This window comes from Protopterus annectens, chromosome 10.part0 (genome assembly GCF_019279795.1).
Source record: "Protopterus annectens isolate FY-2018-M chromosome 10.part0, PAN1.0, whole genome shotgun sequence".
In the NCBI taxonomy this organism is placed as follows: Eukaryota; Metazoa; Chordata; order Ceratodontiformes; family Protopteridae; genus Protopterus; species Protopterus annectens.
In genome coordinates, this window is record NC_056744.1 from 1,127,465,663 (window position 1) to 1,127,489,116 (window position 23,454).

Genomic DNA, 23,454 nt, shown 5'->3' on the forward strand with positions numbered 1-23,454 from the left:
TGAGTCACTACTTTGCATTTTGTGTGTGTGTGTGTGTGTGTGTGTGTGTGTGTGTGTGTGTGTGTGTGTGTGTGTGTGTGTGTGTATGTGTGTGTGTTTCTGCATTCACAGCACTTAGGTGTGGTTTCTCTCTGTTCATTTGTTAGCAGGTACCATCTTAGATACAGCACAGTTGCTTGCAATGTGTTTGTATTTTTGTTAGTTTTAATACAGTTGAGCTTGATCACCTTTCCTAATTTACATCCCTTATTTTGCATACTTTGTAACTTATTGGCTATGCTTTAAGGTGGCTGTTAAACAGTACACTGACTACATACACCAGTGATCTTTGACCAGTGTCAAAGCTGCTTCCCTTAATAGTCTATTCATTAGCTGACCATTCCTGATTCCAAGCATAATTCTTCCTCTCCTTAATGAAAGAACCAGGTCATCATCTTTCACTCTTTTTGTATGACCATTCACATTACCATTCACTGTTGTCTCCTGAATCCTTTGATTTCTAGTGAAAATCAAATATCACACACATTCAGATTCTTTTTTAGCTTGCAGGTTGACACAAATCTTGCATCATTTCTCTTCTCTAAAACTAAGAGCGTGAAATACCTTGATGGCGTACCTGATTGCAACAAAAAGAAACATTGCACACTATGGGCAGAATTCAGATCTTGCAGTAACCTTTCCGTATTCTGAGACAGCCCTACAAGAGTGATTTAGCACAAAGACATGTAGCACCACAGTTGACTGTCCCTGTGGCACTAATTGCTAATAAGGCATTTCAGGAAAGAGAGGCATATGCTAATTATTCATGTGATCTTCGTTAGAACTTTCTGCATAAATTAATGTGGCTGCCCTGCTCACAGTTACTCGTAACAATGAATGCAGCCAAAAGTTTGTTTTCATCATCTGTGGTAAAGAAAAGTAGCAGGAAATTTAATGTTCGGGTACTGTTGAGAGGTGTGTATATGTGTGGGACTGCATGTGTTAGCGTATGTGTGAGGGTGTGTCTTCCTGGGTGGCCACAGTAGTGGGGCGTGGTTAGGGGACAGGGTAGGTTTGGGTATGTGGCTGTGTAGGTGAATGGCTGAGTGTGTACGTGAGTACTATTGGGTGGGGGGAAAAGTGTGTGTGTGTGTGTGTGTGTGTGTGTGTGTGTGTGTGTGTGTGTGTGTGTGTGGATGTGTGCTGTGTGGGAGGTGGTTGGGGAACTGTCATACTACAACACTCCTGTGATGCCAGTGCACTGGCCCAGCAATCAAGGAGCCTCAGTCCTCACCACTAACACCAGTGAGGGGCGTCCATATGGGAGAGGATAACAAATACTCACACAGTAAAGTACAATTTCCCTTAAGAGCACACAGAGATCACAGTCAGTCTGGGGCTGGTTTCTCTCTTTCTCTCCGGATCCCCAATAAGATTTCCCACTCGCACAACTATAGGGTCCAGATCTCAGCCTAGTGGGCAAGCTAAAACCTCCAGCACCCACTCTGTCCAACCAGTGCTTTATTTTCATGCCCACGTAGCTGACACACACACACACACACACACACACACACACACACACACACACACACACACACACACACACACACACACACACACACACACACACACACACACACACACACACACACACACACACACACACACACACACACACACACACACATATACTTTGAGATATGAGTTATATACAAACACACAGACACTCCTGAGGAAGGCTGGCATAGATTCTCCAGGTGTGCCACTTTCTGCCCAGTCTAACAGGTAGTACCAGCTGCCACCACCCATTAATATTTTTCAGCTACTAAAAGGGCCCTTATAAAGGGTGTCCAATTATTACTGTGCAATGTTATTATCCAATGGTAATTGTGACTGAACAGCAAAGCTTATTGGAGTGACTTGGACAGTATCACTATATACATGCAATGTACTCTAGAGCTTAAATTATCTCTACACAAAACAGCTACAGTTGAAAGGTTTAAAATATTTAATAATAAATAATTAAAATACAAGACAATTCTTACTACGCAGTGCTAGTCAAGAGTTCAGAGATCACAGAGAAATGCTTAAAATAATACAGTAGAAAGGTTCTGACATCAGTACAGAAAAATCGAATCTAATCTTTATATTTCCTAGCTATATCTAAGCGAAAACACAGTTCTAAAATAAACCTACATATAGAGCATAGGCAAAGTGCTGGTGATTTTGGATGTTCCCAAGATGCAAAATGCTCTGAGTCTCTCTGTCCTTAAATTGATAACATAGTACCACTGACTAATTTCAGATTACATCATTATTCTCTGTTTACTGGGCTAACAGAAGCTCAGAATGTAACAGCTCTTTTGATCTTGCACCTGGTCAGGAAGCAAATGCAGTAAAATACATTATACATGCAAATTCTAGCAATTAACTCTAGTCTCAAAACAAAAGCAAGAATTCCTTCATCCAGACATCTCAGCTCTGGGTTTTGTGATCAAATAATTATACAATGCTTGACTTATCAGCTTTCCTACAGTAGAGTGCACTGCTGTTACATTTTTGCAGTTCCACATTTAACACCATTTTATTCCATTTAAGAGAACAAGCCTGTGGCTTATATTAATATTTACAAATGACAGAATTATCTGCAAAATTATATCTGGCTAGGCTGGCAGCTTTCGCCTATCTTCACAACTCCCACTACACTTATGAGTAAATCCTGCAACATTGATGGGACCACTAAACACCAGGGATAACTCTAAAGATGTGGGTTGGGGGACCACTTGACACCAAGGTAGCTCTAAAGCCTTGTTTTAAGGAGCCCACTAGACACCAGGAATAATGCTAAAGATGTGGAGTTGTGGGGCGGGGGACCACTAGACAACTGGGATACTTCTATAGTAACATGCTGCAACAGCACTTAAACAAGACATGGGATGGGGAAACACTAGCTACCAAGAATAACTCTTTATTGTCATGCCTCAATGGCAAGATGACACTTTACTAGCATGCCTTAATCACACTTATACCTGATGTGGATAGGGAGAATACAAGAAACCAAGGATAACGCTTTCAAATTGTGCCTTATTGGCACTTGGGGTTGTGATGAACACTAGCCTTCAGGGATAATTCTTGACTGTTGTGCATTAATAGCACTTAAACAAGACATAGGGGGTGAGGGAGAGACAGTGGGCACCAAGGGTAACTATTTAAAACTGTGCCTTAAAAAAAGATGATTTCAGTTGAGGAAAACAATAGACATGAGGAAGACACTGCCTTAAAAGGACTTAGTCCTCTGTGCCACCACTAGACAACAATGGATCTCTAAAACATTATCTATCTGCAAAATAAAAAGTGATGTAACAAAAAGGGAGTAAAAAGGTTTTGAACCCTGTACCCAGTACCCTTTACAGAAAGAAAAGGAGCATTGACTGACCAAAGTAACTAACTAATTTATTAGCTCATGTAGGGTTTTTTTTTACAGAACAAGAAGTATGAAGCTCTATTATCTGTCATGATCCAATTTTTGCAAGACTCCATGAGTCAACAGAGACATTTGGGAGAGGCTTCAATAAGAATAAGGGAGTAACAGTAGACGATACCAGGAAGATTATTTAAACTACTACTGGGACTCACTTAAAAGTGAATAGAATGTCAGCTCTTGCATAAACTCTAATGTCTGACATCATTAACTAACTGTAAGGATACTTGATTTCCAGGGCAGGGACAAAAACATACCTCAACCCTTGGATACGTAACAGGTGTATGTGTGTGTGTGTGTGTGTGTGTGTGTGTGTGTGTGTGTGTGTGTGCTTGAGTATGTGTATATGTGTAAGAAAGTGAATGTGGGGGACATACCTCTCAACCTCCTAGAGCAAGAAATCTGGACAAAGCCGTCAATAATTAGGGGACAAAGGGCCAAAATAGGAACACTTTTTAAATAGTGTTCTTACAAACTTAGAAAATTGATAGAATAACAGGTTTTGCATTAGCATGAATTTTCTGAAGGGTATGAAGTCTGAAACTGAAATGTCTATAATTATTTTCTGATGTTAACCCTCAATAATTTGCTAATGATTTGCCAGAAACACACAATTTTATGAGAAATTAATCAAAAATATGGTGCAAAAATCTGGACATTCTGGGAAAATATGTACAGTTGAGAGGTGTAGTGCCTGTGCCATCACAACCCATGGGCTTCCAAATATAACTATGCAGAAAAGTGCCATCCTGCACTTGTGGTAGCTAAGAGCAATTCAGAGACATACAAATTAGCCAATAATTAGGTCTTTCCTCATCACATCCAATGTGTCACTTAATCACAAAATGCCGCATCATGTGAGCAGAGCATTTTTTACAGCAGTCCTTAATGGGAGCACAGGGCATATTTCTGGATTCCTGTTTTTTTTTTTCCATTTTTTTTTCTGCCAGCCATGTACAGTGAATTGCTTCACAAACAACTGAACCTACAATTTCCAGTTTTCAGGGCGATTCTCTGGTAGTTTCAGAGACTTTGGTTGTTGTAGTATTGTTATTTTGGGCCCAGATATTGAATAAATGCAGCAAAAATATGTTGATGGTTCAGTGATGTGTGAAAACAAAACAAATACAAGTATGAGATTAGCAACTTTACTGTGTGAAAACAGATAATGTTAATGGTAAAAATATGAAGATGTGAAAAATGAGACTAATGGCAGATTATGGCAGTGAATAGTTTTCTAAATATTACTGTTGACTTGCAACTACCCCCAGGACCACTTTAATAATGCATGTAACTTTAACACTAACATGTAACATTAACATTAACATTAACTGCCTCTAACACCAGCCCTACATCTTATCTTAGGAAAAACTCTTTCCATACCACGATTGCTACACACTACACTGAGCCAAACACCACATACAACAGTACACATGCTGACCACTAAATCTGTTAGAAAGTGGATATACTTTAGCAGGGGGCTTGCCCCCTGCATCCCTCTCTACTTAAACATACCAACTTCAACATTACACAAAAATTCCCTTACTTCTGATATTCAGCAATCTTGCAAATACACTGTTCTCCCGCTGAACTGACTCTGCTTGAACTGTTCTTTGTTTGATTACTTTACACATCACGAAATACATTCAAACAGATTGTTAGTCAACCAGTTGTATTATGGGCCTGATACCCATAAGGACTCAAAATGTCACGGGCATTCAGAAACCAGGTAGCTGAAACAGTCTTATGTCTGGAAGGGGTCATTTACATCTATGCCACGGGCCTCTACTACAGGAGGTTTAAGTGAAATATATACAAATAGAGAGAGAGACATACACATACACACATTCACACACACACACACACACACACACACACACACACACACACACACACACACACACACACACACACACACACACAAGCAGAAAACTTCTTACTGCTTAAAATTTTACTAAATTCTCACATAATCCCTGGATTCTATGACTCACTGTTCATTTTCGCTAAACTCTCTTAAAGGAGCTTTAACCTTATTCACATACTGATCTGTATGTGACACAAAACAACAACGTTCATCCAATGGACAATAATAATTTGTGCTCCCATGTTGATCCTACAACTCTTATTGTTTAATTCTATGACAGACCCAATTAACCTCAGTGAGTGATACAAACAGGCAGATAGAAATGCAGAGTAACTGGAGTTATGCTGACCTCTTTGTTTAACATAGGCTCTGATGTATTATTATTATTGGGAGTCATCATTAAGATGTAATTAAATAACATTAAAATGCATCATATGTACAAGTCAAGACAAAAGTGTACATGTTGCTCTTATACTTCATTAATATGTACAAGGTGCCATGATGCAGGCACATGGATTCCCAAAATACTAGACAAAAAACACGAAGGATGAAAACAAGGAAAACGCTGATAGAATTATACATTTGGTAGGTCAGGGAACACACAGCAAACAACACAACCATGGGAGAGAGCGTTCTTATCGAAAGGTCAGTGATTCCAGAAAGAAGGCATCAGGTGTAACAGCTAAGAGAATAACACAGTATCAGAACTGTCACTTGCAGCCTTCAGTGGCAGCAGAAAATTATTCAGCTGTGAAAGAACTCTGCCTGTAACAAGGGATGCATCACAAAGTACTGCCGTCAACAAAGGAAACCTTGCTTGAAATTATTTTAGATAGTATCTGTAATTCAAAGCATGATGCTAAGGTACTTAATTTTTCACTGTAGAGTGAACAACTGGATTTTGAATGACAAACCAAGTGACAGCTGTTTCCATTTTAATAAGTGGTATGGATAGAATTATGTAGTGCCAACATCAAGGGCTCTTCACATCTGAAGCTGTGCTACTTTCAGCTTAACTGGGTAATTGATGTTAAAGAAAAAGAACTGGCTTCACAAAAGACACTGTGAGTTGACAGCTATGTTTAGCTTGAACAGTGTTAATCTTGAGCAAACAAACTTTTAAACTCTAAAAATTATTTATTTCTTAACATATGTTTTATAAAACATGGAGCACTTGTTTAAAAATGCAAGCAAACTCTAGGTGTTGTCTAAGGTCACGCAAATTCATGGCTGGTCAAGATCATTAAGAAATGCTGGTGAAAAAACACATTCAGCAAATTAACAAGAAGTTACATAAGGATAGCAGTGAGGCCATCATCCAAGTCTGATTAGCAAAGCATTGACATTTAGTAACTGAAAGACCTGCTGTGCAGGTCATTTAACAACTTTTAAATGTATTTATAGGCTCACAGTCAACTGCTCACATACTCAGTATACGATTGCTGACATCAGACTTGCCGAGGCATAACTGCTTGGGTGGTATTAGCTCATATGCTATTGCTTGCTTCATATAGGAGTGATTTGCTCATGTTCATATTGTTTTGATTAATAATGTCTTTAAGCTTGTCACATTCTGGAGAAAAACCGAGACATGATTTTATTTCAATTTTACTGATCACTATTTCTCTCAGGTGCAATGACCTTGGCGTAAAAATTATTAATAAAGTAAGGGAGTACAAGGGCAATGTTTTTGTGCTTTATGTTATATTTAATTTGCTCATTTTCTGCCCAGCCTTGGCTATATACATTGTGGACAGCTGTTTACTCAGATTTCAGTTTTGAGCAGTATTTGTCAGGCATATCATTTCAAGGAATTGTAGAATAACCCTTATTTTTTGTTTTTAAATGACTACTTCGGTTTCTTTTGTGTATATTCCTTCCTGGAATACAGTTTAATGTTTAATTCTTAACATTTTAGGAGTCTTGTAACTACTGCTTCAGTTTCTGTTACTTACATTCTCTGATGGAATGCAGTTATATCTCAAATTCTTCTTTTTTCTACCTCAAATTCAAACAAAGTCCTAGAAGACACTGTAAAGAGGAAAATTCATTTTATTGGTAGTTTTATTTGTGGCATAATTCACTCAAAAGATTCTATATGGGTGTGGTGGGGCTCGTACTTGCAGCAAAGTTTGCCAGTGAGAAATTCTTGCATTATGGTACATCATAACATCATCACGTCATGTTTCCTCACATCTCTAATGCTCCAGCCAACCAGACCTTGAGGAAAAACCTCTCTCATTTTCCTGTCCTTCCTGCCACCTTTACTCCAGTAGGCTCTCCTACTTTTTCTTTTACACACCCACCAAGTACTACCCTCAGTCATACCTCTCAACCTCTTAGAGCAAGAAATCTGGACAAAACCATAAATAAAAGTGGAACAAAGGCCCACAAATAGAAGCAGTTTTTAAATATTGCTCTTACAAACTTAGAACACTGCTAGAATAACAGATTTTACATTACTGTGAATTTTCTGATTGGTATGAAGACCAAAGTCAAATGTCTTGTCATTATTTTTTTAACTTCAATCTTTAATGAGTTGCCATTAATTTGCCAGGAAACCACAATTTTTGAAAAATGGACCAAAATATGAGGCGAAAATCTGTACACTTGAGAGATATGCTCTCAACTGCTCCCTAATTTTAACAATTTTTTTCTCTTACTTCACATTACTCCTTCTGTCTACCCCCCCCCACCAATTGTAATATATATTTCTTTACTCTTCACTTTTGCTCCTCCTCTCTCATTTCCTTCAATTTCATTCTTATTCACTCCACATATACAATACTACTATTCTACACAACTGTATTATCATTCCTCACAACTGCTGCTCTCCTTATATATATATATATATATATATATATATATATATATATATATATATATGTACACACAGCTCTCCATACCCATCCCAATCATCTCCCAAACTTTACACATCTTCAACTGTTAATAGCCGCAACATCTTCTCCTTTGCTACCACTGACTTCTTTAAAATAAAGCATTACACCCACAGCAACATGATCAACAAGCCTTCTCCTAGACCAAGGCCAAAATTTGAACACACTTATAGATTCCTTCTGCAGTCTTTTCATTTGATAACAGGTGATGACATCCACACTACCCAGGGCCTGAAACCACTTAACAATATAACAGATCTGCCACATCACAAAATAGTCATCCCTGAAAACCATATGGTTTCTACCTGTACACAGCTAGCCTTAGAAGTATAAGAGGCAAACTTACTGATAGGCATGCCAGGGAAGCCTACCACTTCTCAGACACTTGTTGTAAACAGGAAATAAAAGATGAAATCTTACCACAAGGCTATAATGCCTTTAGACTTAAAAAAATAAAAAGGTGATGAAGTGGCCATTTTCTACAGGAATACTTTAAACCCCTCTATTTCTCAAATAAGCCCACCTCCACTTTTCAATGCTGAAATAGTTATAGCATACTTGCAAATTAATGCTCACAAAAGTTTTTGTATTATGGGTGCTTACTTTCTCCCAGGAAATAACATAGTTACTGCTAAAGAAATTCTTTCTTGAGCATCAGGGAATATCTCATTTGAGGCAATCATTATAGGAGACCTCCATATTGATTAGCAAACTAGTGACAGTAACAGTTTTTCTAATGTCATTAATGATTTCACTCAGTTTATTTCAACTACCACAGCATATAGCAAAATATTTGTTATAAACTCTACTTTGTATTAGATTCTCTCTAATGCCCCATACAAAATCCTCAAAACGGGTACCCTACCCAATGCCTTAAGTGATCAACTTCTCATCATCGCAATAAAGCATCATAAACCTAACCAAAAACAACATTGATACAACATTGCTCATAATGTATCCTCCTTTAGAAATGACTAATTCATCACAACACTAAAATCTGTCAACTGACAGGCTCTTCAGACCTTTCCACTTAATGAAGCTGTAGCTCTGCTCATCTCAATATTCCTTAACATATTAAATAAACTAGCCTCAATAAGAACCAAAAATAATTAAATCAAATACAGAACCCTGGCTTTCAAAAAGTCCAAAATTGCTCATGAAAGAGAGAGAGAGAGGGATCCAGAGAGAGAGAGAGAGAGAGACATCATCATCATTATCAACCCCCCCTTTCCCATTTTCTACAAGTCATCTGTTTCCATCCCTAAAGAGATATGTCTAGTTGGCATAATGGTTAATGCTTTTGCCTCCTATGCATGTGGTACAAGGTTCAATCCTAACCTCAGGCCAATGCCTGTATGAAGTCTGCATGTTTTCCCTGTGTCCCTGTGGGGTTCCTTCCACCTCCCAAAAACATGTTGGGTGTTTCCATCTCAGACTCACCAAGAAATGGAGCTGTGGGCAAAAGCACAGGCTCCATCTGGTGCCCTATTGGGGGAAGAGTTGTATAGACCAACTGCTTTGGGCATCTAGTGTGGTGTGCAGTATCCTCAAGATAGGAGAACATGGATCAAGACTGTGCACTGTGGCAGGGCTAGCCACTCATTGGTGTTAAAATTTGATCATCACATAAAACACACAGTAAAAATATCCAACAAAACATAGGTGCACACTATAAAGCAGTTATGATGAACCTTTTGGGTATGGCGTATCAAATTCTCCTGGCACAAAATAATTCAGTGCACTTCACATGAGCAACAAATGCACAAACAGTGTCTTTGGTAACTTGGGTGTTAGTAATTGTTGGCATGTCACACAAAATGTCATGGTGTGTGTCATCTTTGACAAGCATGTCATAGATTTGTTGTTACTGCTATACAGTCAAACAATACCTCACAGATAATGCCAGAAAAAGCATTGCTCAATCCCTTATCATCCCTACAATACTTTACACTGCCCTCAGCAAGCAATAATGCCCAACAGGGTGTGAGTTACTGAGTCAGTAAAGTCCACCCAGGGATGTTATGAGGCCTGACATCACAGGCAGAGGGCCTCTACACCCGTAGAAGGGCATTATTTACAAAATAACGCATACCTTGGATGGCATTATTGTGCTTAGAGAATGGGCTGTTTGTAAAATTGTTGTGCTTTACTTACTTAAATAAGTTCTTGACATTTTTAGAAATAACAACTGTAAATCTGTATCTTCTGTCTGCCTCAATGCCTATCTCATTGGGAAACGCTACAGACACAAACATGATCGTATACATACACACACATACACACAAACACACACACATGCATGCACCACACACACATACATACACACACACACACAAACACAGACAGACATATATTTATGCACATCTTCCTCAACACACATTTGTATGTTCACCCTCAGATGCTGCAAACACAGTGTGTGATACATACACACACACACAAACACAGACAGACATATATTTATGCACATCTTCCTCCACACACATTTGTATGTTCACCCTCAGATGCTGCAAACACAGTGTGTGATGTTCTCTGTCTGGCATTATCATTGCAGTCTCAGCACACTTTACCCCACCTTTATGCAAAATACCAAATGGCAGTGTGTACAGTACTTTAAGCAATTCACAGGTGAAGGGAAACACACGTCATGTCTATGGCTTAACATTTTGTATTTTGCAATTCAGCATTGTAAGCTTTCAGTATTCAGTCAAATGAGCTTCCAGTATTTTGAACATTCGGAATTGTGGACTCAGTCAAATGAATTTCAGTATTTTGAGCTTTCAGTCATGTGAAGTGAACCCTATATATATATATGTTTACTATCGTTTGTGCGAATGACAGTCTGTCAGCAGCACTGCTGCTGAAAATCAGAATCTCGTGCACATAATTTAAATGGATGGGATAGTCGAACATACTTATGCAAATGCAGTAAGGCATTCGCATAACTGTATTTGACTATCTGCATGGAGATCGTGGTACAGTGGGGATTGGAAATTCACCCATATTCCCACTGTAGTGCGATCTTGGAGTTAGAATATATTAGTAGCGGGGGGTGTGGTGGGTGCAGCCCCCCACAGGGGGATGCAGGGGGGCTTGTCCTCCGCAAAAATGTGATATGTCATATAGGAGTCTGATTTACATCAGCTCCTATACGGCTATCACGTGATGGCTTCAGTAACACTGTCGACTCAAATGTGTCAATCATTTGGGTTGACACTGTGGCCATTCGGAATGTTTGTGTTCGGTTTTACTTTTCGTTGTTGTCGTTTGTACAAACGATAGTAAACCATATATATAGATATATCTCACAGCGGTGTGGGTTAAAGACCTGAACACCAGATTTGCAAAATGTATTGAATTACAACTTTTTCAAAGTTGTAAATTATAGAATATTTGGAATATCTGCCATGGAATGCTTTGAACCTTATGAACAACAAAGCAACTGCAAGTTTAAACAATGCCACAAACGAGAAGGAACAGCAGACCACAGTAGAAAATTCTTTAATCGATCTTAGCATCCCGACTAACAAGGCTTCAAGATATAAAACATTACATTCACCATTATGCTTATATAGAGCATAAATTAACACCAATTAAAAGTTCTAATAAGAGGAACACCCTCCAGTTACACTCAATGTTTAACCCATTAGGTGACGATATTTCAAACTTTAATATACAAACAGTTTCCTTATATAGAAGTCTTTTTTTAAGTTCTATATCACCCCATCCTTGCACAGCTTCCAATATTGTAGCCCTTAAACACTCACTATTTCCATTATGACATAACGTATAATGTTGTGCTATGCGACTTTTTGTTTTATTTTTTATATGTCTTTTTATATCTCTCTTAAATGCTCCTGAAACCTTGTCCTAAATAACCTTTCACCAATATAGAACAGGTTGCAGGAGCATTTCAATGCATATACTACCCCCTTGGTATTGCAACTGACATTTAGTCTATGGGTAAAAGTTATCCCATTTATTTTGTCAAAATACAGCACAACATAATGGCAGACAGAACATCTGCTACTTGACATCATGTCTCTAATTCCCATAGTTATATACAAATTTTCCTTGGGACATTCGAAACAGCTGTGGATTAATATATCTTTAATACTTCTTCCTCTTTTTAAGGATAATGATGGCATATATGGCAATATATCCTTCAGTCTATGATCTTTCAGTAAAAATTCCCAATAGTATTTAACTATATCAAATATATCATTTGTCTTCACATTAAATGGTAACAAAGTATACCTGCCCCTTGTTCTTAACCTTATTCTGATGCCTATCTATTCTATTATATTGTTGTAGTTTAAACATATTTCCTTTTTGAAATTGAGTTTGTTTAACTAACTTTTTAGGGCTCCTTCTAAAATTCCTTGTTGATATCCTTTACTCAAAAATTGGGCACATATCCACTTTAAATCTTCCCACAAGATGGATTCATTACTGTTAAGTCTAAATATTCTAAGGAATTCACCATAAGGTAAAGACTCAATCAAGTGTTGGGGGAGACAACTCTTTCCATTTAAGATATGGTTTACATCAGGGAATTTTCTATGTACTCTAGTTTGTACATTCTGTCCTACAATTCTTTCTAATTTCATATCTAAAAAAGTGACCTTTCTACCTACCTGCTACCCATCAAAGCCCAGATCAAAGCCATTATATTGTAAGTCTGCAAAGAATCCTGAAACCAAGGACTCTCCCCTTCACGCACAAAAATCAAGTCATCAATGAACCTGAAGTATTTGATAACATACTTCTTATAGAATTCCATTTTATACAAATACCTCTGTTCAAAGAGATATAATTCTGCGGTGGTGCGGCAGTAGCATTGTTGTCTCACAGCAAGAGGTTCTCCCTTTCGATTCTCGGCTGGAGTGCAGGGAGTGCCTTCTGTGTGGAGTCTGCATGTCCTTCCCATGGTTGGGTGGGCATTCGAAAGACATGTGTAAATGGGCGTGCCTTTGCTGAAGGTTGAACGTCGAGCTGGTACCTCGGCATTCATGAAAATCTACTGCCAATCATTAGCAGACCAGAGTTTCGCTGTGGGAAAAGCCAAAAAACAACAACACCTCTGTTCAAAGAAACCCATAAACAGGTTAGCGTATATGGGGACAAAAGAAGACCCCATTGCCGTACATTTTATTTGCTGGAAAATCTCCCCATTGAATTCAAAATAATTGAGTTCTAAACAAAATTATAACAGCTCAATCATATAGCATGTCAATGGATTATCTCCCAAAAAATACTTAACCGATTCTAAACCTAACTGATGACTAATATTAGTATACAGACTTTTCACATCTACTACCAACCAATAATTATTTTCTTTCCATATAATAGTTTTCATTTTTTCAAGAAAATCAAAAGAGTCTCTTATGTATGAATCTAATTTAACACCAGACTTTAACAATAAATTGTGTAGCAAAGTGCCATCTTTATGGGAAAAATAATTTGTAGCAGCTGCTATAGGCCGTCCTGGTGGAGCAACAGAATTTTTATGCACCTTTGGAAGACAATAAAATCTAGAAATAACACTCCCATTAGAAGTAAACTTTTGTTCAACATCTTGTTTTGAAAAATAACCTAACCTGTACCCTTTCAAAAGTAGCTCATTATAGTCTATTAATGCTTTATTATAATTTGAAAGAGCAACTTTCCTATAAGTATCACTGTCATTCAAATTATCATTTTTTTATATTGTAAATAGTGCATGATAACTATTTGATGCACCTTGTTAGCAGGTTTAATGACTAATTCTCATCTTTCAGTTAGTCGTTTCAATGTTTTCCATTCTTCTTTAGACAAATTATAAACTATCCTGTCTTTATTTTTTATAAATTCCCTGTACATCTTATCTACTTCAAAACCCACCATAGCAGAAAATTGTTTAATGCTATCATTAGTAAATGGAGGTATAAAGTCACTCTTACATTTTATATTTGCTGTGCCAAGTAAACAATATGCATTAATATCATTATCAAACAAAGAATTACATGAAAATAAAATGTCACCTTCTTCATCTGTGTCAAATGTACTATTTATCACATCTAACATTTCGTTCACATGAGCATTTTGTTTAGAATAAAAATACAACAAATGTAACTTTCATACAAAGCAAAACATTTCATCCTTAAAAACATGTTTTCACAAAAGGACAGTTGGAATAAATTTTAAACCATAGTTTAAAACAGATAGTTCAATGTCACTCAAATCACATCCTGATAAATTTAAAACCAAATTATTACAAATAAGGTGGATATTTTTAGTTTGTGTTAAAAACACTTTTAAATCAATACTGTTTTTGTTTCTGCGACTGCTGTGGTTTACTTGTCTGCTCAAACCTGCCTCACTTACGCCCATTGTTTGGTTGTTGTTGTTTGCTCCGAAAGTTTTTATTTAAATAATCTGGTTGTTGTGCATTAGGTAATGGTGGATATGAAGTATATTCTCCATTATCTTCCTCCCATTTCAATGCATTGGTTCCTGACGAAACAAAAGAGACATGTTGCTTTCTTCCTTCCCTTCCTAAGGAGTGCCCACCCCTTTGACATTTATGCTTATTAGTTCTTGTTGTGAAGGCTGTACCATTATTGTCGTCCCTTAGGTCACGATTAATTTTCCTAGTTTTTTGTTCAGTTACCCTCTGAGAAAATGCATGCAGTTAATGCTTTCAACCTGGTCTTCATAGTCTACTTGAGATTCTGTAATACAGAATTGTTATAGGAATAGTGAATGTGACTGCTTCCAATATGTATTCAGCATACTAAGCAATAGATTCCAGGTGACAGCAATTGAATACTTAAGGGTAATCAGACCTGGGACACACCCTGGAATGATGTTACTTGTGATGTCCAGGACACTGAAATCCACTCCTTAGGTCCATACCTCTCAACTGTACAGATTTTTACCTCATATTTTGGTCTACTCCTCATAAAAACTTTGGTTTTCTGGCAAATCACTGACAAATCATTAAAGACTGAAGTCAGAAAATAATGACAGACATTTGAGCTACAGACTTCATACTCTTCAAAAATTCATGCTAATGCAAAATCCGTTATTCTATCAACTTTCTATGTTTGTAAAAGCAATAATTAAAAATCGTCCCTATTTGTAGGTCTTTGCTCCTACGTTATGTATGGTTTTGTCAAGATTTATTGGTCTTGGAGGCTGAGAAGTATGCTTCGGTCACATGCATAACACTGACTTCCTGTGGCTGAAATCTTGATCACCTAAGTATCTTCCCAGCTACAAAGCAGATTTTGAATTTTCATTGTGGAGTGTTGCCTTCTGTACACTCTAAATATACAGCTACAAATCATGTTATCACCTAGACGCAGTTTTGTAAGTCATAATTAACATGGTACTGGCACTAGAGTATACATAGATAACAGCTAGATGATGACCCAGGTAACTCAAGTCTGATACTAGTAGCCCTGGCAAATGTTGATGGCAACAAGTGGTTGGAGGAGGAGTAACAGGGCTTATGTCTGCTTGCTTCTGTCATAGAGGAGAGGATAGAAGCATTCTGGACTAATTAGATGTCATGTCATACTGGATACTGAGAAAACTTTGGCAAAGATGTTAGAAAGCATCAGGGTTTGAGGGCATCATTATGGAAGTGGTGCTGCATTCCCCACAAACTGCCATATGCAAGTTACTACAACATGTTCATTAGTTCAGCATGGTAAAAGAGGAAGGACAGGGATTATACATAATCTTTCTCATGATTAGCATATATGGATGCTCTTGGCAATCTCATCTCCTTTCCTTGTTCCACCTGGAAAGGTCTGATTTTCTCTTCCTGATCCACTATGTTATTCAGGTAGTCCATGAGATACTCTGAACAGGGAGGACTGCAGAATTAAGAGGACGATTTTTGAGTAGATGGCCAGGTGCCATGAGTAGGATTCAGAAAAAATCATACTACCACTGATGTCAATGTAAAGTAGGCTAGGTATTGCAGAATATAGTCCACTTTTTTTCCACACTTATAATACTGCAAAATGATTTATAAAATGCCATTGCATATTGGGATATCTTGAGACGACATTGCATATTTGTGTTCCTTTTATTGTTGTCCATGTCAGTTTAATTTGTGTCCATAATAAGACACAGTGAAATGACTTCATACTACAGTTTGATTCCTTAAACTTTCATATGAATGGAAATGCATTTGCTGAGAATATTATACTAGCCAGATGAATAAATATTTGCAGGTAATCTAATGATATGAAATGACTGCATGAAAACCAATGTAGGGTATATTGAAGGATGTACTGTGCATTATTGCATGTATCTTTGAAGAAAGGGTGTTGACAACTTTGTTTTGTTCATTTTTGTTTTAGTGTTGCCTGACAGTTCTAATTTCCCATATCGCCGCTATGACCGACTACCCCCAATTCATCAGTTCTCCATTGAAAGTGATACTGACATGTCTGAAACTGCAGAGCTGATTGAGGAGTATGAAATATTTGATCCAACACAACCTCATCCTAAAATTATCCTTATTATTGGTAAGTAAAAAATGTAGGTGATTTCCCTATATGAATGTCATAGAATGAGTGTAATGATTTGTATGTATTTTGAATGCAGTAACTACCTCAGTATCATAATGTAATCAGGTGATGCAACCACCAGTAGGTCTGTGTCATGATAATGGGCTACGTTTAGGTTCCCTATTATATAATCGAAGACACCTTCTTTTGAATGCATCTTGATCAAACTTGAAAGCACGAAACGGCAAAATGCCAAAGCGGCATATAAGCAAATTCTTTCCCTGGGAAAGAAATCGCTTGGCCGTCTTCATTATTTTGCCATTTTCATCACTGTAGTGCGATCTCAGAGTTGGTATATTTAAGTAGGGGGGGTGTATGGGGCACAGCCCTCCACATTGGTGGGTGTGGGGGTGAAGCCCCCCACTTTATGTAATGTTTTCTTTTTTTTCTTTTTTGGAACAGTGATTTTTTTTCCTGGGAAAGCTTTTGCTTACATGGGGTCGATAAATCAGCATTTGCTGATTTAATATAGACCTTAAGTTTAAGGGTTCCTTGGTGTACTCTCACATTTGAGATGAAGCAGATCTCATGTTAGACGTTTTGGTCTGCACACTAGATTAATGTTGCCTTTACTTACTAACCACTGATGTCTGGTTTCCCATTTACTGCAAAGGCTGAGGTAATTTCTCTGAGTTTAGAACATGTACAGTGTCACTGACATCTATTCATCCATCCATCTCTCTCAAGTTGCATCAGACCCCTGAAGTGATCTTGTGAACTTCCATTGTGCAGAAGATTAAAGCTGTGAGCTATAGTTCATGTGGTACAAGGTTTGATTCTCTCAGCCCTCATTTGCCTACTGTCTGATCTTGACCAAGTCATTTAATGAGACATTGCTCCTGGGTCACCCCTGTAAAGGGACTGGTGTCCATTAGACCTACCTGGTTAACAAATGCAATATTATTATAATTTTTGTTATGTAGAGTGCCAGACCTTTCTTCCATAATGCACACACACATATGCACATTTATGGACAATTTAAAATCCCTGTTCCATCCACTGTATGGCTTTTAGAAGGGAATAGAAGTACCTGGAGAAAACCCATGTGAACACAGGGAGGACATGTAGACTCCATAAAGAAGGTAAAACTAAGATCTGAACAGGAAGACCTCTTGTTGTGAGGCAGGCAGGCAGCAATGCTGCTCACTGTGCCGTTACTACTACAGTGTGAAGAAAAATTGTTTTCTTGGCTTTATTTTCAGACTTTTTAAACATTATAAAAAATTATGTTAATGCTGAACTTATTTTCACTTCTTAACACCTTTTGTAAAGAGATATGCCATTTCTTGTTATTCTGAGGGCTTCCAAGAAATTCAGAGAAATTGAACATTAAAATTACAACTTGGTCTAGTAACTGTTCAGATATCATGTCAGGGAAAGAAGAACACCAGAATGTGATAAATATTATGTTTAGGTCAAATCACTAAAAAGTGATGTGTCAGAAAAAGACTGATATTTCCCAGTTAAATGAGATGTCCAGTTGTAACTTACTAAAGAAACATGGCTATACAGAAAATAATTGATTTGTTGTTATGGTCATAATGCATTTCTTGCAAATTAAGAGTTATTCCTGAACTATAACTTTTACTGCCATGTTTATAATACCAGTGAAACTCCATATTGGCAATGATAATAACCCATGTTATTCCCATAGGATTCTTGTAATTTCCCTACTAAGACATTTCCATTCCTTAAAAGTTCCATTCCACTGTTATGCCTACCAATTATCTTCCCTTATTTTGTCTTATGCATCACCCTTTCTCCAGCTTACTTTACCTGTCTTGTGGTAATCAGTTGTTTACATGTGTGCTATTTTTATTACCGGGCAGCAAAAGCATATATTTCTTTTGCTTTTTTTTCATTTGGTTTGCTAACTCTTGCCATTGAGTATAGTCCATTAAGTATGGTTATAAGGCTTCATTTTTTTCTCATCTTTCCATCCCCTTCTGTTCATGACATTCATGGATAGGATAGGATATTTATTATTATTATTATTATTATTATTATTTCATTTTGATGACCAGGGAAGTCCACTGGGCCTAAAAAGAGCCTGCTTTCAGTGGAGGCCCAGGGAGAAAAGCTCCCATAACAATGAAAGCAAAGAAGTCATACAGCTTTATGCAGCATTCTACAGTAAAAAAAATTCTACACTCTACAATAATAATAATAAAATATAGCAACTGTACAGTCTAATTCTCATTAACAGTGAATTGTACTTGAAGACAAGAAACTGTTGGAAATAAACTAGTAACAAAATTTGGAGGTTAAGGAGGAGTAGGAGGGTAAATGATGTGAGTGCAGAGATGATGCACAGAGTCAGAAGGTGGGTTTTGATATAGGAGGGTCCTATGTGGAGAAGGAGCAAGGGCAGTCCCACTTTGAAGATAGGTAGGAATGGATACCAAAATGTAGCTGAGACTGGAAGGATGTCCAGTTTGGGAACATATAAGTGGCATTTCTGTTGCTTTCAGATGATGTTGCCCTTTTGACATCATAGGATCATAGGATCATAGAAGGTTACTGGGCTATCTACCCAGAGGTCATTTCAAGCCTAGCCATTTCATCCCAATGTAATACCATAGATACTCTAATCAATACCTAGGATTGTATTAATTAATGGCTGCTCGTGTCTAGGAGGGTGGTGGGTGCTTTCATTGGTAAGAATTTACAGTGCCCAATCCACTCATCCAGGTCCCTTTTGAACAGTGTCATAGAAGTGCTCTTCTTCACATGAATAGTGAATATTTCCCAGCTAGGTGAGCATGACATCTGACATGCACTATTGTGAGACATTGATGAGTGTGAAGATTCTGGGTTGAGAATCACCACCTCCATATCTGAGCCCATAGTACTTTCCTGTCAAACAATGGATTGCATTCTATGCATGGAGGGACTGGCATTCAATGTGGAGACATTTAAGCATCTTGCTGTCTTGTTTATGACTGAGAGCAACAGTGGGATTAAGAATGACATAAGGGCTGTGACACCTGTTGCATTTTTGGGGACACTGAGGTGCTCTATGATGGTAACATAGGAGCTGGGTTCACAGAAGTGTTTCTCATTTTGCTGAACAGTTTATGTACCCATCCTCGCTTATGTTTACTACTTATGCGTACTAAATGAAAGTGGAAATAACATATGTTTGATGCCCCTTTCTGTATTCTCAATATTATGGAGCTGGGTTCACAGAAGTGTTTCTCATTTTGCTGAACAGTTTATGTACCCATCCTCGCTTATGTTTACTACTTATGCGTACTAAATGAAAGTGGAAATAACATATGTTTGATGCCCCTTTCTGTATTCTCAATATTATGAAAATATTATGCTGAAAATGACTTTCAACAACCTTGGAATTTTCTATCATCTCCACTGTTGTGTGATCATGGAGTTGGAATATAGTAGCTGGAGACCCCCCCCACACACACACACACACACACACACACACACTTATGGAAAGCAAGGCAAAACAGCATTTTTTTTGTTTGTTTTCTGAAAGTGACTCAACAAAGTTATTTTCTGGTATTGTGTCTCACATAAAGATTTGTTTGCAGACTCATCACCAATCCACTGAAAAAATCATAGCTGGCGCTCATAGCAGAAATGAAGTTTCTCAACAGGTCATGAGTTTACGCTGCATGACATGTGAAAGCTCTGTCGTGGAAGGACCTCATAGTAAAACCACTGCTTCTTCAGACAAATGCAGTGCTAGTAACCTGTTACAAAGGCTGTCCATGTTTGCTCATTTCTAATTGTTCTGAAACCTGCTGGTAGGGTTGAAGTCCTACAGGAGATGCAGGACAGATGGCTAAGATGGTTACTCTCATCTGGCCTGGAGGTGCATAGAGATGAGCTAGACTCTGTGGCTGGAAAAATAAAATTTGCCAGAAGAGGACAGTGGCTTAATGGAAAGATATCTGTCTCCCAACTCAAGGGTCTAGGAGTCAGTACTGACCTGTAATAACTGTATGGAGTTTTGCATGTTCTATCTGTGTTTGCGTGGGTTTCTCCCTTTCATTTTGAAAAAAAAATATGCTGGCTAACTGGCTGTGATAAATTATACATATACATGCTATATTTACCAATATACCTATGCCACAAGCTGAAAAAGGTCTAAGAAGTCTGGTTCATTTGCCTTGGTAATAAATAAGCAAGGAAACAGAATGTGTCCTGGGATTTGGAAACATGTCTCACATGGCTGAGCAAGAGCTTCTGTGGAGATAGAGTTGTATGAAATAACCCCACGGTAATTATCAGTTAAGTGGGAGATATTTAGCACCTTGACTATTAAGTCAGTTAGAAAGTCACTCATGGAAGTGACACTGCTGACAAAGAGAGAGACATATTTCATGGGAGCAGCCACAGAAATTTCATGGAAGAGCAGCATGCATGTTGCTTGCACGTGATTATGCGTGTCCACATGCAGAATTCAGCAATGCTATGAGAAATGCTGCAAGCCGTAATAAGTAGCTCACCACAATGCTCCTAGTAACTTTTATTCATTAAAATGGGGAGGAAATTAGTGTAAAGGAAAGTGTGAAAGGGGCAAGTCAAAACTGAACAGCATACACATGGACACAGGAAAGGAAAGCAGGAGAGTGGGGAGGGAAGAAAGGACATTTTTCTTAGGACAGATGACCACTTTTTTTTTCTCTATAAGAGTAGATGGGGAAGGATGTAAGGGGAAGGCAGGACATGGAAAAGGATAGAAGTATGGAATCAGGGGTGCATGAACAAACATAAACCACAAAGAGCAACAGGTGAGGTGCTGACTCAAAGGGAAGGTGTAGGGTGACAATGGAGATATAGGTGTACTGACAGTGGAGGGATGTGTGGTTATGGGGAGGAGTGAACAACAGACAGTAAGAGAGGTCACACACAAGAAAGGGGGAAAACCTTGATGGAGATATGGTGGGGATCTGGCACCTAATCATGCTGCCTTTAGTAGGATCCAAGAACATCACTGTGAGTGCCCTCCTCACTGACCCTCCTCACTGATACACAGGGTAGTGCCAGGTAGCAGTGCAACTCTGTAAGTTGCACAAGGATTCTTTCCAGGCGGCCATTGTGGGTGTCCAGTTTTCTAACGATAAACTCATCATCAAACTCCTGCTGGATAACAAACTGTAACCCAGAGAGAACTATACCATTCCTATCCAGAGATAAAGCACCAGAAGCTTTTGATGACCTCTTCAGGTTGCCCCCGACAAATGTCTTCTGTCCTCCAATGGAGAAGCAGGCTTAGAAGCAGATGGTGTGCTGGTGGGAGATGGACAGGAAAGATGGTAAAATGGGCGTTACTGCTGTCATGAAAGGAGATACTGCTAGCCCAGCTATGTGGAATTTTGTAAATAACTATATATCATTGGTGAGTATCAAAATGATTTGTGTAAGATGCTTGTGTTACAACTGTATAAGAACTGTATGTTATGTATATATCAAACTGCTGGTACAGGAGTGTGTGTTAAAAAGGTATTTTGTAAAGTACTGAGCTTAAAGATGTATCCACAGTGTACCCTGCTGGAAGAGGAGAGAAATGCACATACACTATTATAACTGTTTAAATGTATATATTTTAACAATGGAAACTGGAACACAGGAGGTTAACTTCAGAAAAATAGCTAAAAATAAATTGCTTTATGGCCAGGCCATAAAAATTGTTATATTTCATTTTCAATGCAGTAACAGACACAATGTCTAAAACTAGGGAATTTTCTGCATTGTCTTGGAAGTGTTTTATTGTTTTATGACTTCCAGCAAGTACCAAGATCTGAGGAAAAGCCCTTGTGTATGTATTTTTACAGGTAGATGCTAAATACTACTAGCTTTCAGCAGTGGTGGTTTTACCTGGGATAGAGTCAGATGACAAGAAATTATGTCATTCTGCAAGCCATCCCAGCATTCATATTTGAGATAATAATTAGAGAAGTCTTTGAGAGACAAACAACATTCTGTATTCTGTCATTGACCTGACAAATTCAGCTAGATGATCCATTGACCACACATCTGCCTTGCTCTGTAAGTTAACTAGGGTATAGTAATTCTCTTAGATTTAGTCAGGAATATAGTGAAGCATAGTTTAGATGTTTTCCTTCATTTATTTAAGACTGGCTTGCAATGTTGTTTTAAATATTTCCTGTGATTTTGAACTCTGATGTCACTGTAAATATATACTGAGTATTTTCTTGTTCTTTTAATACTTATTATTAAATATATTTAAAATTTTAATTGTGGCTGATCTGTCTAGGGATATTTAAGTTCTGAGAGTACTTGCATATTTATTTGGTGACACTGTGTAAGCCACTCCTAATAGCCTTTGTCTTCGTCAAGCTACCATTTATATTAACAATAACACTGCACAGTAAGATTGGACACCCTTTGTTAAGGGCCTTAAAGTAGCTGATAAGGAGTGACTGGTGGCAGGGGAAATGACCTTATAGTCTGGGCAGAAGGAGGCATAGCTAGTAAACCTGTGCCAGCCTTTTCCAGGGGTGTGTGTGTGTGTATGTGTGTGTATAAATCAAACCTCAAAGAATGTTTGTGTGTGTGTATGTGTGTGTGTGTGTGTGTGTGTGTGTGTGTGTGTGTGTGTGTGTGTGTGTGTGTGTGTGTGTGTGTGTGTGTGTGTCAGCTACTTGGGCAGGGACATGAAGCACTGGCTTGACAGAGAGG

The 23,454-nt window shown here is 38.0% G+C and overlaps 1 protein-coding gene across 1 annotated transcript in view; it reads left to right on the forward strand.

Annotated features, from left to right (window-relative positions):
- AK5 (adenylate kinase 5) overlaps positions 1 to 23,454 on the forward strand; it is a 656,899-nt gene that overhangs the window by 568,281 nt on the left and 65,164 nt on the right. The window contains exon 3 of the mRNA XM_044086845.1: positions 16,576 to 16,743. Within this exon, the coding sequence (XP_043942780.1) occupies positions 16,576 to 16,743 (168 nt within the window). The remainder of the gene's footprint in view (positions 1 to 16,575; positions 16,744 to 23,454) is intronic.